Raw genomic sequence first — 19,581 nt, forward strand, 5'->3', positions numbered from 1 at the left:
CCATATTTGGTCAGAGAGTGACACCTTCATGGCACGCCGATGACGCAGGCGGTCTTCACTTGAACCAATCGGGGTCAAACAAAGTTAGCTAGATAGCCAATGAGCTGGGCTCTACGGGAGTATCCGGAAACCATGTATCTATCTGTCGTAAAATGTAGCTACTAACCTTGTACAACAGTACGCCTTTTAATTTTGGACAGAAATTATAAGAATATTCAGAGTTATGAAGTTATGAAAACTGGTTGTTTTGCAAATGTTGAACTTATAATATGGCTACTAATACTGGAAAAGCTAAATCAAAGTCCAAGTATACAGATTTGACGATATTCTTTCAGAAATGTTTTATATGAATGCAAATGTCTGCTTCACAATTTGCCCAAATGTACCTGGGTGACTTCACGCTAAATGTCATGTAGTTCGCTCATACTTCAAGTTATCCGTCTGGAACTTTGCACGTACACTTGCACGATCCCTATACATACAGTAGAAACATGTCATGATTTTGAATCCTCTTCAGTTCCGTTGAGATGTTAGAGACTCTATTTTTTAAGATTAAGAACTCATGGCACCGAGTGCGGGACCAACAGCACCAAAACAGAATCCTCAATTACGCGTTTTTCAAATTCACAATTTCTATATCTGTTGTTTCGCACGTACAGAAAGAGAGAAATCCAAATAATATTGACACTATGTGCAAAGAAAATATCTGTCCAAGACAGTAATGGGTCCACTATCATAAAGACTTCCAGCACTTGCAAATAAAGTAAAAAAATAAACCTAGAAACTAAATCCATTCTCAGTCAGCAGACATTTTGACCATCCAACCATTAAAACATTTTTGTGCGGTGGGCTAAAACAGGGTCACACAGAGTATTTATTGGTAGCAGTAAACACATCTACAAAAGTATACACCTCACAGACATGGTTATGGGCTGAAAAAAAGAGAAGACACCTGTATCATGTCAGATATCGAGTTGAAATCTATTACATTTTGAGGTTGCATCCCAATATTACAATTTATACACATCACAGAAGACGGAAATATCACAACACCATTTGACATACAAACCCTGGATTTTCTGCAGTTTAAAAAAAAAAAAATGTTAATTAATTATGCAATTATGAAAAATATTAATTACATTCCACCCATGAGGCCTTCTAGGTCATTTTACTGCCAAACTAATGACGTGGTCTATAATTCATATCTTCCTCTTCCGCACAAGGCCACTCAAACAAAATGTTGCAATATTGAACGTTCCCGCTCCCGTCCGCACATGTTTCATGGGATACTTTTCCAAGGAGGTGAGTGGACGCGGAACCAGACATGTGGATGGTGACAGAAGGTACACATTAGGCATTAGGTTTCTTTATGTGTAGAAGATGAGTTCAGGTATCTGTCCCCCTTGGACTCCGGTTCCATTGGTACTGTCTGACGAACACTGGAACTGAAACGTCACCTTCCCACACTGCACCTCCGTCATGCCTTCCTGTCCAAAGTAACTCAACTCGCTCCCATCCAGCACCACGCTGGCCGTGTAGAACATATCCGGTTCTATCTGCACGGGGTACTCAAACCACACGGGGAACGTGTTGCTAGAACCGTCAGAGAAGTATTTACTCAGGTTCTGTCCTAGGAGAAGGCCCTGGCGTTTGAGCTCAATCTTAGCCGAGTACTCCGCCGATCCACAGCTGGAGCCGTAGAGGCCGAACCCGGCGATGAAGATGCGTTTGTCCACGGTGAACTGAATGCTGTCACAGCGTCCCCGGTAGCGCCACTGGTTGCTCCGGTAGGCACAGGACTGGAAACGGTGGCATTGCTGAGGAGACAGGCCCTTCCGTGGTTGGCTGGCGAACTGGAGGTCCGGTTTCTTGGCAGCGGTGTACCACAGGAAGATGTCGTTGGTTTCGTTCAGGGTCAGGACGCCTGATTGAGCGGCACCATTGGCAAAGTCGTCCAATGTCATGGTGGGAATGCGGATGAGGAATACGGCCTTGCCCAGCACCTAAAAAAGAAAGATAGTTGATTCATTCATTCAAAAATATATATACAGTTGAAGTCGGAAGTTTATATACACCTTAGCCAAATACATTTAAACTCCCTGTCTACATTTAAATTCCCTGTCTTAGGTCAGTTAGGATCACCACTTTATTTTAATAATGTGAAATGTCAGAATAATAGTAGAGATAATGATTTATTTCAGCTTTTATTTCTTTCATCACATTCCCAGTGGGTCAGAAGTTTACATACACTCAATTCGTATTTGGTAACATTGCCTTTTAAATTGTTTAACTTGGGTCAAATGTTTCGGGTAGCCTTCCACAAGCTTCCCACAATAAGTTTGGTGAATTTTGGCCCATTCCTCCTGACAGAGCTGGTGTAACTGAATCAGGTTTGTAGGCCTCCTTGCTCGCACACGCTTTTTCAGTTCTGCCCACAGAAATTGTTTATACAGATGAAGGTGGTACCTTCAGGCATTTGGAAATTGCTCCCAAGGATGAACCAGACCTGTGGAGTTCTACTATTTATTTTCTGAGGTTTTGGCTGATTTCTTTTGATTTTCCCATGATGTCAAGCAAAGAGGCACTGAGTTTGAAGGTAGGCCTTGAAATACATCCACAGGTACACCTCCAATTGACTCAAATGATGTCAATTAGCCTATCAGAAGCTTCTAAAGCCATGACATAATTTTCTGTTTAAAGGCAGAGTCAACTTAGTGTATGTAAACTTCTGACCACCGGAATTGTGATACAGTGAATTATAAGTGAAGTAATCTGTCTGTAAACAATTGTTGGAAAAATTACTTGTGTCATGCACAAAGTAGATGTCCTAACCGACTTGCCAAAACTATAGTTTGTTAACAAGAAATTTGTGGAGTGGTTGAAAAACAAGTTTTAATGACTCCAACCTAAGTGTATGTAAACTTCCGACTTCAACTGCATATATTAAAACCACACCTAGTAAACCCTAAATACTTAACACACTAGAAACTGAGGAGCCATACAAACATGCCAGACTATCATAGATCAGCATAAGATATCATCAATAACTACTTTCATAAGAGAATGCAGTGACCTTCACACAACACCTAGCAACCTCGTCAACCTCTTGCCATAATGGCTAAAATGTTGTGTTGCTAGTCACTGGCATTGTTGCTGTAATCCCGTTAGTAGTACCTTGCGTTTGTTGTCTATGGAGGTGGTGAGGTCCTGTCTCTGACACTCTGCCTCGGCCCAGCTCAGAGCTGCCTCGAACACCACCTCCTCTTTGGCGTTGAGGGTCTCTCTCTGGAGGATACTCTCTAGTGTCTGGGAGTCGATGTCAGTGAAACCCTCTGACCGCAGGGCTAGCTCTGCCTGGGCATCAATCACCTGGTGGGATGAGGATGGACAGCATGAATAATCTGTAGGCTACAGATGCGTTTTTTTGGCCACATCCTTCTTCAGCATGCAAAGACAACACACTGGTCAAATTCAAGATAACAGACAACATCAGTGATAAATTAATTTTAGCCCAAAATATCAATGATCAAAAATAAAAAACACAACATGTAAAGTGTTGTTCCCATGTTTTATGAGATGTAATAAAAGATTCCAGAAATGTTCCATATGCACAAAAAGCTTATTTTTCTAAAATGTTGTGCACAAATTTGTTTACATCCTTGTTAGGAAGCATTTCTCCTTTGCCAAGATAAACCTTCCACCTGACAGATGTGGCATATCAAGAAGCTGATTAAATATATCAAGATTAACCCCCTAAGGTCGATGTTTGCACCCCCGAGGAAATCTATTTTGCAATTTAAGCTAGAGCTTGATGCGTCTCTGTCCACTGCATCAGTCCACATCTGTGGTGAAAGGTTACAGAGATAGAGTAGTGTTTGTCAGACCATGAGTCCCTAAAAGCGGTCTCCTCATAAAATCATCTGTAGCGTCCGAACGGTTTGTTCTCCGTTTTGCCCTACGACCCCAACAAGTGTCTTGGGACTCGTCTAAGTCGGTACAGCCAATCAGCCAACTTCTGTCTGTAGCGTCCAAACCGTTTGGGCTACATACTAATATCAATATGACCCCTCTGTGGAAAGATAAGACTCTCACGACCACGCACATATTGTTGTTTTGTTTTAGGACTCCCACAGGTCCCCCGCGACTCGTCTGAAGGTCCCCCGAGACTCGTCTGAAGGTCCCCCGCGACTCGTCTGAAGGTCCCCCGCGACTCGTCTGAAGGTCCCCCGAGACTCGTCTGAAGGTCCCCCGAGACTCGTCTGAAGGTCCCCCGCGACTCGTCTGAAGGTCCCCCTACACTCGTCTGAAGGTCCCCCGCAACTCGTCTGAAGGTCCCCCGAGACTCGTCTGAAGGTCCCCCTACACTCGTCTGAAGGTCCCCCGCGACTCGTCTGAAGGTCCCCCAAGACTCGTCTGATGGTCCCCCGAGACTCGACTGATGGTCCCCCGCGACTCGTCTGAAGGTCCCCCGCGACTCGTCTGAAGGTCCCCCGAGACTCGACTGATGGTCCCCCGGTACCAGTTGAAAAAAGTTATGGAAGTATATATGGAGACTGTTTAGAACCAAAAATAAGGGGTTAAATACATGTAAAAAAAACCAAAAAAACAACGAGCACAATTGCATTTTATCTACGGCAATTTGAATACACAGAGATACCGTGATGAGATCCTGAGGACCATTGTCGTGCCGTTCAGCCACCCCCAACACCTCATGTTTCAGCATAATAATGCACAGCGTCATGTCGCAAGGATCTGTACACAATTCCTGGGAGCTGAAAACGTCCTACTTCTTCCAAGGCCTGCATACTCACCAGACATGTCACTGATTGAGCATGTTTGGGATGCTCTGAATCGACATGTACGACAGTGTGTTCAAGTTCCCGCCAATATCCAGCAACTTCACACAGCCATTGATGAGGAGTGGGACAACATTCCACAGGCCACAATCAACAGCCTGATTAACTCTATGTGAAGGAGATGTGTCGCACTGCATGAGGCAAATGTTGGTCACACCAGATACTGACTGGTTTTCTGATCCTCGCCCCGACCAACAGATGCATATCTGTATTCCCAGTCATGTGATATCCATAGATTTCAGCCTAATTCATTTATTTCAATTGACTGATTTCTTTATATGAACTGTAACTCAAGTCATCTTTAAAATTGTTGCATTTTGATTTTATATTTTTTTGTTTAGAGTATATTAGTAGCATTATAAGTAGTACCCATAATGTAGTACATAATACTATACATAATACGATTACATACATAATGTAACATATCCTGTTCTATCTTAGGAAAGATGTTCCTGAAACTACTACTATATTATTGTGACCCATCTTCTTTCCAATAAATGCTGTCAGAAGTAAAACTACCTCCTTATCGATACATTATTCACAAAGGTTTCTCACCGCCTCCTTGTCAATACAATATTCACAAAGGTTTCTCACCTCCCAGCAACGCTGCGTCAACTTGGGCTCCTCAAACAAACAGCTCTGTGACAGCAGGACGCAGGCGTTCTTGGCTGAAAGGCTAGTCTCCAGAAAGTTAACGCAGGCTCTGACCAGGTGGGGCACAATGTACTTCTTAGCCGTGTAGAGCGTAGCCAGCACTGTGTCAGCACTCAGGTCTATCTCATCACAGTAGATGTACCTGGGGACAGGGACAGGTAGAGGGGTGGTTATTAGAATAATAATTACAATAATATATATATAAAAATTTTTTGTCAGTTATTTTTTTATTTCACTCTTGTTATTTGATGATTGATTAATGTACTGCAGAAAAATAAGCTGTGTGAAAATATTAGATAGAGAAATCAGTGCCTTTTCTTGCACTGAATTTATTCTAGACTGACCTCCCCACCTACATCCCAAGGCCTAAAACATTATCCGTGTACATTTTCAACACTGTGTTTGCGTTCCAAGTGGTACCCTGTTCCTTTTCATATTGCACTATATTTAACCAGGGACAATAGGGCTCTAGCTACAGTTTGATACACGAGATACGAGAGAGAGAGAGAGAGAGAGAGAGAGAGAGAGAGAGAGAGAGAGAGAGAGAGAGAGAGAGAGATGAGGAACAAGAATGAGAGAATGAGAACAAGAATGAGAGAGATGAGAACAAGAATGAGAGAGAGAGAGAGAGAGAGAGAGAGAAGAACAAGAATGAGAGAGATGAGAACAAGAATGAGAGAGAAAGGTTCAATTTGGAATTCAGAAATAGAGGGAGTTGAACAGGAGAAATATATGGAGGTAAGAAGACGAGAGGACTTCTTCCTTACTTCAACATTGCCAGGAATGCTGCAGGCTCCATGTCCGGAATCCGGATTTCATCCTTGTTTTCCGCAAGCTCTCCATAAAACATGGCATGGAACACCGAACTGCCAACAGCGAGAACATACTGTTGGAGAGAGAGAAGAGATGGTGAGACAGAACTGGATGATGATGATGATGATGATGATGATGATGATGATGTAGTCTCTCTAAACAGTATCCAACAGATGTAATAATAATAACAGTAATGATACTAACAGTAATGATACTAACAGTAATGATACTAACAGTAATGATACTAACAGTAATGATACTAACAGTAATGATACTAACAGTAATGATACTAACAGTAATAATACAAACAGTAATGATACTAACAGTAATGATACTAACAGTAATGATACTAACAGTAATAATACTAACAGTAATAATACTAACAGTAATGATACTAACAGTAATGATACTAACAGTAATGATACTAACAGTAATGATACTAACAGTAATAATACTAACAGTAATGATACAAAGAACCAGCTCTGGGTAAATTAGTTATGATTAGTTGTTATTTTTATTGTCCTCTGGATCACTGGTGAGACAGCTAGGTAAAAGTCTTATGTCGCGGAGGACAGTTAGATAAAAGTCTTATGTAGCGGAGGACAGTTAGATAAAAGTCTTCTGTAGCGGAGGACAGTTAGATAAAAGTCTTATGTAGCGGAGGACAGTTAGATAAAAGTCTTATGTAGCGGAGGACAGTTAGATAAAAGTCTTCTGTCGCGGAGGACAGTTAGATAAAAGTCTTATGTAGCGGAGGACAGTTAGATAAAAGTCTTATGTAGCGGAGGACAGTTAGATAAAAGTCTTATGTAGCGGAGGACAGTTAGATAAAAGTCTTCTGTCGCAGAGGACAGTTAGATAAAAGTCTTATGTAGTGGAGGACAGTTAGATAAAAGTCTTCTGTAGCGGAGGACAGTTAGATAAAAGTCTTATGTAGCGGAGGACAGCTAGATAAAAGTCTTCTGTAGTGGAGGACAGTTAGATAAAAGTCTTCTGTCGCGGAGGACAGTTAGATAAAAGTCTTATGTAGCGGAGGACAGTTAGATAAAAGTCTTATGTCGCGGAGGACAGTTAGATAAAAGTCTTACATCGCGGAGGACAGCTAGGTAAAAGTCTTATGTAGCGGAGGACAGTTAGATAAAAGTCTTCTGTAGCGGAGGACAGTTAGATAAAAGTCTTATGTAGCGGAGGACAGTTAGATAAAAGTCTTATGTAGTGGAGGACAGTTAGATAAAAGTCTTCTGTAGCGGAGGACAGTTAGATAAAAGTCTTCTGTAGCGGAGGACAGTTAGATAAAAGTCTTCTGTAGCGGAGGACAGTTAGATAAAAGTCTTCTGTCGCGGAGGACAGTTAGATAAAAGTCTTATGTCGCGGAGGACAGTTAGATAAAAGTCTTATGTAGTGGAGGACAGCTAGATAAAAGTCTTATGTAGTGGAGGACAGTTAGATAAAAGTCTTATGTAGCGGAGGACAGTTAGATAAAAGTCTTATGTAGTGGAGGACAGTTAGATAAAAGTCTTCTGTAGTGGAGGACAGTTAGATAAAAGTCTTATGTAGCGGAGGACAGCTAGATAAAAGTCTTCTGTAGTGGAGGACAGTTAGATAAAAGTCTTATGTAGCGGAGGACAGTTAGATAAAAGTCTTATGTAGCGGAGGACAGTTAGATAAAAGTCTTCTGTCGCGGAGGACAGTTAGATAAAAGTCTTATGTAGTGGAGGACAGTTAGATAAAAGTCTTCTGTAGCGGAGGACAGTTAGATAAAAGTCTTCTGTAGCGGAGGACAGTTAGATAAAAGTCTTATGTCGCGGAGGACAGTTAGATAAAAGTCTTACATCGCGGAGGACAGCTAGGTAAAAAGTCTTATGTAGTGGAGGACAGTTAGATAAAAGTCTTATGTCGCGGAGAACAGTTAGATAAAAGTCTTATGTAGTGGAGGACAGCTAGATAAAAGTCTTATGTAGTGGAGGACAGTTAGATAAAAGTCTTATGTAGCGGAGGACAGTTAGATAAAAGTCTTATGTAGTGGAGGACAGTTAGATAAAAGTCTTCTGTAGTGGAGGACAGTTAGATAAAAGTCTTATGTAGCGGAGGACAGCTAGATAAAAGTCTTCTGTAGTGGAGGACAGTTAGATAAAAGTCTTCTGTCGCGGAGGACAGTTAGATAAAAGTCTTATGTAGCGGAGGACAGTTAGATAAAAGTCTTATGTCGCGGAGGACAGTTAGATAAAAGTCTTACATCGCGGAGGACAGCTAGGTAAAAGTCTTATGTAGCGGAGGACAGTTAGATAAAAGTCTTCTGTAGCGGAGGACAGTTAGATAAAAGTCTTATGTAGCGGAGGACAGTTAGATAAAAGTCTTATGTAGTGGAGGACAGTTAGATAAAAGTCTTCTGTAGCGGAGGACAGTTAGATAAAAGTCTTCTGTAGTGGAGGACAGTTAGATAAAAGTCTTATGTAGCGGAGGACAGTTAGATAAAAGTCTTATGTAGTGGAGGACAGTTAGATAAAAGTCTTCTGTAGCGGAGGACAGTTAGATAAAAGTCTTCTGTAGCGGAGGACAGTTAGATAAAAGTCTTCTGTCGCGGAGGACAGTTAGATAAAAGTCTTATGTCGCGGAGGACAGTTAGATAAAAGTCTTATGTAGTGGAGGACAGCTAGATAAAAGTCTTCTGTAGCGGAGGACAGTTAGATAAAAGTCTTATGTAGTGGAGGACAGTTAGATAAAAGTCTTCTGTAGTGGAGGACAGTTAGATAAAAGTCTTATGTAGCGGAGGACAGCTAGATAAAAGTCTTCTGTAGTGGAGGACAGTTAGATAAAAGTCTTATGTAGCGGAGGACAGTTAGATAAAAGTCTTATGTAGCGGAGGACAGTTAGATAAAAGTCTTCTGTCGCGGAGGACAGTTAGATAAAAGTCTTATGTAGTGGAGGACAGTTAGATAAAAGTCTTCTGTAGCGGAGGACAGTTAGATAAAAGTCTTCTGTAGCGGAGGACAGTTAGATAAAAGTCTTATGTCGCGGAGGACAGTTAGATAAAAGTCTTACATCGCGGAGGACAGCTAGGTAAAAGTCTTATGTAGTGGAGGACAGTTAGATAAAAGTCTTATGTCGCGGAGGACAGTTAGATAAAAGTCTTATGTAGTGGAGGACAGCTAGATAAAAGTCTTATGTAGTGGAGGACAGTTAGATAAAAGTCTTATGTAGCGGAGGACAGTTAGATAAAAGTCTTATGTAGTGGAGGACAGTTAGATAAAAGTCTTCTGTAGTGGAGGACAGTTAGATAAAAGTCTTATGTAGCGGAGGACAGCTAGATAAAAGTCTTCTGTAGTGGAGGACAGTTAGATAAAAGTCTTCTGTCGCGGAGGACAGTTAGATAAAAGTCTTATGTAGCGGAGGACAGTTAGATAAAAGTCTTATGTCGCGGAGGACAGTTAGATAAAAGTCTTACATCGCGGAGGACAGCTAGGTAAAAGTCTTATGTAGCGGAGGACAGTTAGATAAAAGTCTTCTGTAGCGGAGGACAGTTAGATAAAAGTCTTATGTAGCGGAGGACAGTTAGATAAAAGTCTTATGTAGTGGAGGACAGTTAGATAAAAGTCTTCTGTAGCGGAGGACAGTTAGATAAAAGTCTTCTGTAGTGGAGGACAGTTAGATAAAAGTCTTATGTAGCGGAGGACAGTTAGATAAAAGTCTTATGTAGTGGAGGACAGTTAGATAAAAGTCTTCTGTAGCGGAGGACAGTTAGATAAAAGTCTTCTGTAGCGGAGGACAGTTAGATAAAAGTCTTCTGTCGCGGAGGACAGTTAGATAAAAGTCTTATGTCGCGGAGGACAGTTAGATAAAAGTCTTATGTAGTGGAGGACAGCTAGATAAAAGTCTTATGTAGTGGAGGACAGTTAGATAAAAGTCTTATGTAGCGGAGGACAGTTAGATAAAAGTCTTATGTAGTGGAGGACAGTTAGATAAAAGTCTTCTGTAGTGGAGGACAGTTAGATAAAAGTCTTATGTAGCGGAGGACAGCTAGATAAAAGTCTTCTGTAGTGGAGGACAGTTAGATAAAAGTCTTCTGTCGCGGAGGACAGTTAGATAAAAGTCTTATGTAGCGGAGGACAGTTAGATAAAAGTCTTATGTCGTGGAGGACAGTTAGATAAAAGTCTTCTGTAGTGGAGGACAGCTAGATAAAAGTCTTATGTAGCGGAGGACAGTTAGATAAAAGTCTTATGTAGCGGAGGACAGTTAGATAAAAGTCTTATGTAGCGGAGGACAGCTAGGTAAAAGTCTTCTGTAGCGGAGGACAGTTAGATAAAAGTCTTATGTAGCGGAGGACAGTTAGATAAAAGTCTTATGTAGTGGAGGACAGTTAGATAAAAGTCTTATGTAGCGGAGGACAGTTAGATAAAAGTCTTATGTAGCGGAGGACAGTTAGATAAAAGTCTTATGTAGTGGAGGACAGTTAGATAAAAGTCTTATGTCGCGGAGGACAGTTAGATAAAAGTCTTCTGTAGCGGAGGACAGTTAGATAAAAGTCTTATGTAGTGGAGGACAGTTAGATAAAAGTCTTATGTAGCGGAGGACAGTTAGATAAAAGTCTTATGTAGCGGAGGACAGTTAGATAAAAGTCTTATGTAGCGGAGGACAGTTAGATAAAAGTCTTATGTAGCGGAGGACAGTTAGATAAAAGTCTTCTGTCGCGGAGGACAGTTAGATAAAAGTCTTACATCGCGGAGGACAGCTAGATAAAAGTCTTCTGTAGCGGAGGACAGTTAGATAAAAGTCTTCTGTAGCGGAGGACAGTTAGATAAAAGTCTTATGTAGCGGAGGACAGTTAGATAAAAGTCTTATGTAGTGGAGGACAGTTAGATAAAAGTCTTCTGTAGCGGAGGACAGTTAGATAAAAGTCTTCTGTAGTGGAGGACAGTTAGATAAAAGTCTTATGTAGCGGAGGACAGTTAGATAAAAGTCTTATGTAGTGGAGGACAGTTAGATAAAAGTCTTCTGTAGCGGAGGACAGTTAGATAAAAGTCTTCTGTAGCGGAGGACAGTTAGATAAAAGTCTTATGTAGCGGAGGACAGTTAGATAAAAGTCTTATGTAGCGGAGGACAGCTAGATAAAAGTCTTATGTAGCGGAGGACAGTTAGATAAAAGTCTTATGTAGCGGAGGACAGTTAGATAAAAGTCTTATGTAGCGGAGGACAGCTAGGTAAAAGGTCTTATGTCGCGGAGGTTATTTGAAATCATGCTCTAGTGATACATTATCCCTACCTTAATCTCAAATATCACCCTTGGACCGTGCCGATCAGGAGAAGGGTTCAATCCCCGTTGGTTACACTTACCCTGTGTCCTGGAAGTCTCTGAGTCCCTCCTGTCTGTCCCACTACGAAGTGAACGTCGGCCATCAACTCATTGTTGAACATCACAGAGTTTCTGAAAAACAGACCAGAGGAAAATCAAAGTACTTCACCTGTGGTCTATGCTAAGAGTAACTCTCATACACTAATACACTACATGACCAACAGTATGTGGACACCTGCCCGTCCAACATCTCATTCCAAAATCATTGGTATTAATATGGAGTTGATCTGCCCTTTGCTGCTGTAACAGCCTCCACTCTTCTAGGAAGGCTTTCCACTAGGTCACTAGATTCTATTCAGCCACAAGAGCATTAGTGAGGACGGGCAGGGTCGGTGTTCCTATTCATACCAAAGTTGAGAAATGGGGTTGAAAAAAGGGCCATCTCAAAACTGTTGCTACAAAGTTAGAAGCATAAAATCGTATAGAATGTCATTGTATGCTGTAGCGTTAAGATTTCCCTTCACTGGAACAAAGGGGCCTAGCCCGAAACATGACAAACAGCCCCAGACCATTATTCCTGCTCCACCAAACTTTACAGTTGGCACTATGCATTGGGGCAGTTAGCATTATCTTGGCATCCACCAAACCCAGATTCGGTTGCCAGATGGTGAAGCGTGACTCATCACTCCAGAGAACATGTTTCCACTGCTCCAGAGTCCAATGGAGGTGAGCTTTACTCCACGCCAGCCAACGCTTGGCATTGCGCATGGTGATCTTAGTTTTGTATGCGGCTTCTTGGCCACGGAAACCTAATGCATGAAGCTCCCGACGAACAGCTGTTGTGCTAATGTTGCTTTCAGATGCAGACCTCGGTAGTGAGTGTTGCAACTCAGGACAGACGATATTTACACGCCACGCGCTTCAGCACTCAGCAGTCCCATTCTGTGAGCTTGTGTGGCCTACCACTTTCGCAACTGAGCCGTTGTTGCTCCTAGACATTTTCAGTTCACAATAACAGCACTTACAGTTGACCGGGGCAGCTCTAGCAGGGCAGAACTTTGACAAACTGACTTGGAAAGGTGGCATCCTATGACGTTGCCACAAACTGGAGACCACATTCTCGGAGGCAGCGTTCATTGTTGCGGGGGACTTTAACAAAAGTAATTTCAGAACCATGCTCCCAAATGATTACCAACACATCAACTGTCTAACTCGTAGAAATTCTACCCTTTACCACTGTTGCACACCTTTCGACATGGGTATAAGCTCCTCTCCCGTCCTCCTTTCGTAAAATCTGACCACGACTCCATCTTGCTTCTCCCCGCCTACAAACAAAGACTCAAGAGGGAAGTTCCGGTGATCAAGTCTGTACAGCATTGGTCCGACCAATCAGAATTCACACTTCCGAAACGGTTTTGATCACGTGGACTGGAATATGTTCCCGTGTCGCCTCTGAAGATAATGTCAATGAATACGCCGACTCAGTCACCGAATTCATCTAAAAATTAATAGAAGACGTGATACCGATAGTATCTTTCAAAACATACCCCCCAAAAATTGTGGATTGATAGCAGCCTTGTAGAAAACTGAAGAGAGAGATGCTGTTTATAAACAGGGAAAGGTAACCGAGGCAATAGTTTGGTTGAACAGTACAAATATGCAATTCAGCGGGGTCGAACACAAGGCGTGTGTTCCAGGGGCTCCGAACGATCATAGATTACAAAAAGAAAGCACGGTCACCAACGCCACTCTACCAGATGAGCTAACCCCCCCATTCATCACTGTTGCAGTTGTAAATACAGTGCATTCAGAAAGTATTCAGACCCCTTGACTTTTTCCACATTTTTGTTACGTTACAACCTTATTCTAAAATGTATTAAATCGTTTTTTTCCCCTCATCAATCTAAGCACAATACTCCATAATGACAAAGCGAAAACTGGCTTTCAGAAATTTTTGCAAATGGCTGGGCAGAGGCTTGTTTCCCAAAGCCACTCCTGCGTTGTCTTGGCTGTGTGCTTAGGATCGTTATCCCGTTGGAAGGTAAATCTTAGCTCCAGTCTGATGTCCTGAGCGCTCTGGAGCAGGTTTTCACCAAGGATCTCTCAGTACTTTGCTCCGTTCCTCTTTCCCTCGATCTTGACTAGTCTCCCGGTTCCCATTGCTGAAAAAAATCCCCACAGCACGATGCTGCCACCACCGTAGGGATGGTGCAAGGTTTCCTCCAGACCTGAGGCTCAGGCCAGTATTATTCCCTGGTCTCTGTTCTAGAAAATAATGAGGTTCCGTTACAGTATGATTCCCTGGTCTCTGTTTCTAGAAGATGCTGAGGTTACGGTATGGTATGAATAAACCAAAACACAAAGGGAGGGTAGAGTGGGTGACTAATGTCTATGGCGGCTGCTCTGGTTCCAGGCGTAGTACCCCCACCGCCCTCTGATCCCCCGCTTCTGTATGTCCGTCGCTGGAGGCTCCGGGCTGAGTAGCGTCGCTGGAGGCTCCGGGCTGAGGAGCGTCGCTGGGGGCTACGGGCTGAGGAGCGTCGCTGGAGGCTCCGGGCTGAGGAGCGTTGCTGGAGGCTCCTGGCTGAGGAGCATCGCTGGAGGCTCCTGGCTGAGGAGCATCGCTGGAGGCTCCGGGCTGCCTGGGATAGTGGGGCGCACTGGAGGAAGAGTGTGCGGAGCAGGCACCGGACATATTGGGCCATGGAGGCTTACTGGAGGTCTGGTGCTTAGGGCTAGCACAACCCGTCCTGGCTCGATGCTGGCTCTAGCCCGGCAAGGGCGGAGCGCTGGCACAGGACGAACTGGGCTCTGCAGGGGAATGAGGGGTACCGTGCGTGGAGCAGGGGTAGGATATCCTGGGCCGAAGAGCCGCACTGGAGACCAGATACATTGAGCCGGGCGCACTTCTTCCTGGCTGCAGGGCCAACTCTCGCACGGAAACATTGAGGAGCTTGTACCGACCGCACCGGACTGTGAGTGCGTATGGGCGACATAGTGCGCATCACACCATACTGCATTGCTCGCCCCTCAGCATGCCCGGCTCCGCAGTGTCCTTTCTGCCAGTACCTCTCTCCGGAATCTAGCGTCGAGCTCCGCGCTTGACTCCCTGACTGGCTCCGGTTTACTCCATGGCTCTCTCCGATACGCCCAGGAAGTTAGGTCAGGGCTCCCCCTGACCTCGACAAACTCCCCGTATGCCCCCCCCAAAAAACCTCCGCCTTGCCTATTGGAGGATACAGTGCCTCATAATATCGTCGCTCCCTCTTGGCTTCCTCTAATTCCTCCTTTGGGCGACGATACTCCCCAACCTGGCTCCAGGGTCCCTTCCCATCCAGGATTTCTTCCCACGTCCACGACTCCAGGTACCTTCTCTCACGCTGCTTGGTCCTTTTACGGTGGGTGATTCTGTCACGGCTGTTTGAATGATCGGACCAAAATGCAGCGTCTGTTTTGTTCCACATATTTATTAAACTGTGAAACTTAATGCAATACAAAAAATAAACTGAAAGACAAAACAACAAACTGTGACGCAGGAGGAACAAACACTACTCACAAAATATAATCACCCACAAAAAACAAGTGGGACAAACATCAACTTAAATATTACCTCCAATTAGAGACAACGACAACCGGCTGCCTCTAATTGGAGGTCATGCCAAACAAAAACCAACCTAGAAATACAAAACTAGAAACTGAACTTAGAAATACAAAAAACAGACAAACACCCCCTGTCACGCCCTGACCTACTCTACCATAGAAAATAACAACTTACTATGGTCAGGACGTGACACCTGGTCTCTGCCCAGCCTGGGACCTGACCCAGAACAGCAAAGTGTCGACATCCAAATGGTGAGGTGCTACACTCCAAGAAGCTAGTGAATATGAGTTAGTTAGTGTCACCTACCTCTCTAGTATATTAGTTAGTTAGTGTCACCTACCCCTGGTATATGAGTTAGTTAGTTAGTGTCACCTATCTCTGGTATATGAGTTAGTTAGTTAGTGTCACCTATCTCTCTGGTATATGAGTTAGTTAGTTAGTGTCACCTATCTCTGGTATATGAGTTAGTTAGTTAGTGTCACCTATCTCTCTAGTATATGAGTTAGTTAGTGTCACCTATCTCTGGTATATGAGTTAGTTAGTTAGTGTCACCTATCTCTAGTATATGAGTTAGTTAGTGTCACCTATCTCTGGTATATGAGTTAGTTAGTTAGTGTCATCTATTTCTCTGGTATATGAGTTAGTTAGTTAGTGTCACCTACCTCTCTAGTATATGAGTTAGTTAGTGTCACCTACCTCTGGTATATGAGTTAGTTAGTTAGTTAGTGTCACCTATCTCTGGTATATGAGTTAGTTAGTTAGTGTCATCTATTTCTCTGGTATATGAGTTAGTTAGTTAGTGTCACCTACCTCTCTAGTATATGAGTTAGTTAGTGTCACCTACCTCTGGTATATGAGTTAGTTAGTTAGTTAGTGTCACCTATCTCTCTGGTATATGAGTTAGTTAGTGTCACCTATCTCTGGTATATGAGTTAGTTAGTTAGTTAGTTAGTTAGTGTCACCTATCTCTCTGGTATATGAGTTAGTTAGTGTCACCTATCTCTGGTATATGAGTTAGTTAGTTAGTTAGTTAGTTAGTGTCACCTATCTCTCTGGTATATGAGTTAATTAGTGTCACCTATCTCTGGTATATGAGTTAGTTAGTTAGTTAGTTAGTGTCACCTACCTCTGGTATATGAGTTAGTTAGTTAGTTAGTTAGTTAGTTAGTTAGTTAGTTAGTTAGTTAGTTAGTTAGTTAGTTAGTTAGTTAGTTAGTTAGTTAGTTAGTTAGTTAGTTAGTTAGTTAGTTAGTTAGTTAGTTAGTTAGTTAGTTAGTTAGTTAGTTAGTTAGTTAGTTAGTGTCACCTATCTCTGGTATATGAGTTAGTTACTGCCACCTATCTCTGGTATATGAGTTAGTTAGTTAGTTAGTTAGTTAGTTAGTTAGTTAGTTAGTTAGTTAGTTAGTTAGTTAGTTAGTTAGTGTCACCTATCTCTGGTATATGAGTTAGTTAGTTAGTTAGTGTCACCTATCTCTCTCGTATATTAGTTAGTTAGTGTCACCTACCTCTCTCAAATATTAGTTAGTTAGTGTCACCTATCTCTGGTATATGAGTTAGTTCGTTAGTTAGTGTCACCTATCTCTGGTATATGAGTTAGTTAGTTAGTGTCACCTACCTCTGGTATATGAGTTAGTTAGTTATTGTCACCTATCTCTCTGGTATATGAGTTAGTTAGTTAGTGTCACCTACCTCTGGTATATGAGTTAGTTAGTTAGTTAGTTAGTTAGTTAGTTAGTTAGTTAGTTAGTTAGTGTCACCTATCTCTCTGGTATATGAGTTAGTTAGTGTCACCTATCTCTGGTATATGAGTTAGTTAGTTAGTTAGTTAGTTAGTTAGTTAGTTAGTTAGTTAGTTAGTTAGTTAGTTAGTTAGTTAGTTAGTTAGTTAGTTAGTTAGTTAGTTAGTTAGTTAGTTAGTTAGTGTCACCTATCTCTGGTATATGAGTTAGTTACTGCCACCTATCTCTGGTATATGAGTTAGTTAGTTAGTTAGTGTCACCTATCTCTGGTATATGAGTTAGTTAGTTAGTTAGTGTCACCTATCTCTCTCGTATATTAGTTAGTTAGTGTCACCTACCTCTCTCAAATATTAGTTAGTTAGTGTCACCTATCTCTCTCGTATATTAGTTAGTTAGTGTCACCTACCTCTCTCAAATATTAGTTAGTTAGTGTCACCTATCTCTGGTATATGAGTTAGTTAGTTAGTGTCACCTATCTCTCTGGTATATGAGTTAGTTAGTTAGTGTCACCTACCTCTCTAGTATATGAGTTAGTTAGTGTCACCTACCTCTCTGGTATATGAGTTAGTTAGTTAGTGTCACCTATCTCTGGTATATGAGTTAGTTAGTTAGTTAGTTAGTTAGTGTCACCTATCTCTGGTATATGAGTTATTTAGTTAGTTAGTTAGTTAGTGTCACCTATCTCTCTGGTATATGAGTTAGTTAGTTAGTGCCACCTATCTCTGGTATATGAGTTAGTTAGTTAGTTAGTGTCACCTATCTCTGGTATATGAGTTAGTTAGTTAGTGTCACCTATCTCTCTCGTATATTAGTTAGTTAGTGTCACCTACCTCTCTCAAATATTAGTTAGTTAGTGTCACCTATCTCTGGTATATGAGTTAGTTAGTTAGTGTCACCTACCTCTCTCAAATATTAGTTAGTTACTGCCACCTATCTCTGGTATATGAGTTAGTTAGTTAGTTAGTGTCACCTATCTCTGGTATATGAGTTAGTTAGTTAGTGTCACCTATCTCTGGTATATGAGTTAGTTAGTTAGTGTCACCTACCTCTCTCGTATATTAGTTAGTTAGTGTCACCTATCTCTGGTATATGAGTTAGTTAGTTAGTGTCACCTATCTCTCTGGTATATGAGTTAGTTAGTTAGTGTCACCTATCTCTGGTATATGAGTTAGTTAGTTAGTTAGTTAGTGTCACCTATCTCTCTGGTATATGAGTTAGTTAGTTAGTGTCACCTATCTCTGGTATATGAGTTAGTTAGTTAGTTAGTTAGTTAGTGTCACCTATCTCTCTGGTATATGAGTTAGTTAGTTAGTGTCACCTACCTCTGGTATATGAGTTAGTTAGTTAGTGTCACCTACCTCTGGTATATGAGTTAGTTAGTTAGTGTCACCTATCTCTGGTATATGAGTTAGTTAGTTAGTGTCACCTACCTCTCTCGTATAGTAGAGTACAGCCCCTGCCAGTTACAGTTCTGAACGGTATTGTTGTTATTCAGGTTCTGTTGTTGGTACTCCTGCGCTGTGTTGGTGGACGACCCTTCACCCTGCTTCTTAGTGCTAGAGAAAATATCTGCCATCTTCCCTTTCTTCTTGTTCTTCAGAGTAATGATCTCGTAACACGCCGGAGGCAGCCTGGACCCGGTGCTGCCCCCGGCAGCGCTGCTGCCGTTTACTGCCTTTTTGGAGCTCTTAGAGCTCGGTGACTTGCTCTTGACGGACTCTGGGAGCATCAAGAGGAAGGTCAGGCATTTCATGTTCCGGCCCTTAGCATCCACCATGAGTGTGTTGTCCCGCCGAGCAGTGGGAGTGTATGCAGAGAGGGGTGGTGGTGCTCGGATAGGACAGGACAGTGGAGAGCAAAGGGCAAAGAGTCAGTCAGTTAGAAAATACTGAGTAGGAAATCAGTCAGTCAGAAATCCTCCTCCTACTGTATCGTTGGTTCATCTTTTAGGAAGCAGACAGTCACAGGGTTATCCTGCACTCTCTCTTCTCCTTCATTTTACTCAAGGAAACAGAAAGGTAGAATCAAATATTTCAGGAGAAGATAGACAGGAGCAATCCAATGGATGATCCAAACAAACTTTGAATTTCCTCCAGTTTTCCTTTTAAGTTTGATCTGGTGACAGACGGTCTTGTTGGGTACCCATCGCTATTTGTCCCAGATACCGTACCAATGAAATCCTTCATGAAATCACTCTCCTTTCTCTTCTCTCTCCTCTCTCTTCACTCTCCATTCTCTTCTCTCTCCTCTTTCCTCTCTCCTTTCTCTTCTCTCTCCTCTTTCCTCTCTCCTTTCTCTTCTCTCTCCTCTCTCTTCACTCTCCTCTCTCTTCTCTCTCCTCTTTCCTCTCCCCTTTATCTTCACTCTCCTTTCTCTTCTCTCTCCTCTTTCCTCTCTCCTCTCTCTTCTCTCTCCTCTTTCCTCTCTCCTTTCTCTTCTCTCTCCTCTCTCTTCACTCTCCTCTCTCTTCTCTCTCCTCTTTCCTCTCTCCTTTCTCTTCTCTCTCCTCTCTCTTCACTCTCCTTTCTCTTCTCTCTCCTCTTTCCTCTCCCCTTTATCTTCACTCTCCTCTTTCCTCTCTCCTCTCTCTTCTCTCTCCTCTTTCCTCTCCCCTTTCTCTTCAC

At 42.4% G+C, this 19,581-nt stretch overlaps 1 protein-coding gene across 1 annotated transcript; it reads right to left on the bottom strand.

The window, feature by feature from the left end:
• Window positions 1-856: 856 nt before the first annotated feature.
• LOC106589979 (BTB/POZ domain-containing protein 3) lies at window positions 857-19,211 on the bottom strand. Its single transcript, XM_014180455.2, has 6 exons — window positions 18,388-19,211; window positions 11,656-11,746; window positions 6,278-6,396; window positions 5,451-5,652; window positions 3,175-3,369; window positions 857-2,003 (listed from the first exon to the last, which is right to left on the bottom strand). Exons 1-6 carry the CDS (start codon window positions 18,732-18,734, stop codon window positions 1,368-1,370), a joined length of 1,590 nt encoding a protein of 529 aa, XP_014035930.1. The 5' UTR covers window positions 18,735-19,211; the 3' UTR covers window positions 857-1,367.
• Between the last annotated feature and the right edge of the window lie 370 nt (window positions 19,212-19,581).

This window comes from Salmo salar, chromosome ssa28, assembly GCF_905237065.1.
Source record: "Salmo salar chromosome ssa28, Ssal_v3.1, whole genome shotgun sequence".
NCBI classification, from domain to species: Eukaryota; Metazoa; Chordata; class Actinopteri; order Salmoniformes; family Salmonidae; genus Salmo; species Salmo salar.

Coding starts and splice junctions, on each gene's coding strand:
- LOC106589979 (XM_014180455.2), bottom strand. CDS start 18,734: ATGGTGGATGCTAAGGGCCGGAACATGAAATGCCTGACCTTCCTCTTG. Junction 5,653..6,277: donor GCATTCCTGGCAATGTTGAA/GTAAGGAAGAAG, acceptor CCCTGTCCCCAG/GTACATCTACTGTGATGAGA. Junction 2,004..3,174: donor CCATAGACAACAAACGCAAG/GTACTACTAACG, acceptor TTTCTTTTTTAG/GTGCTGGGCAAGGCCGTATT.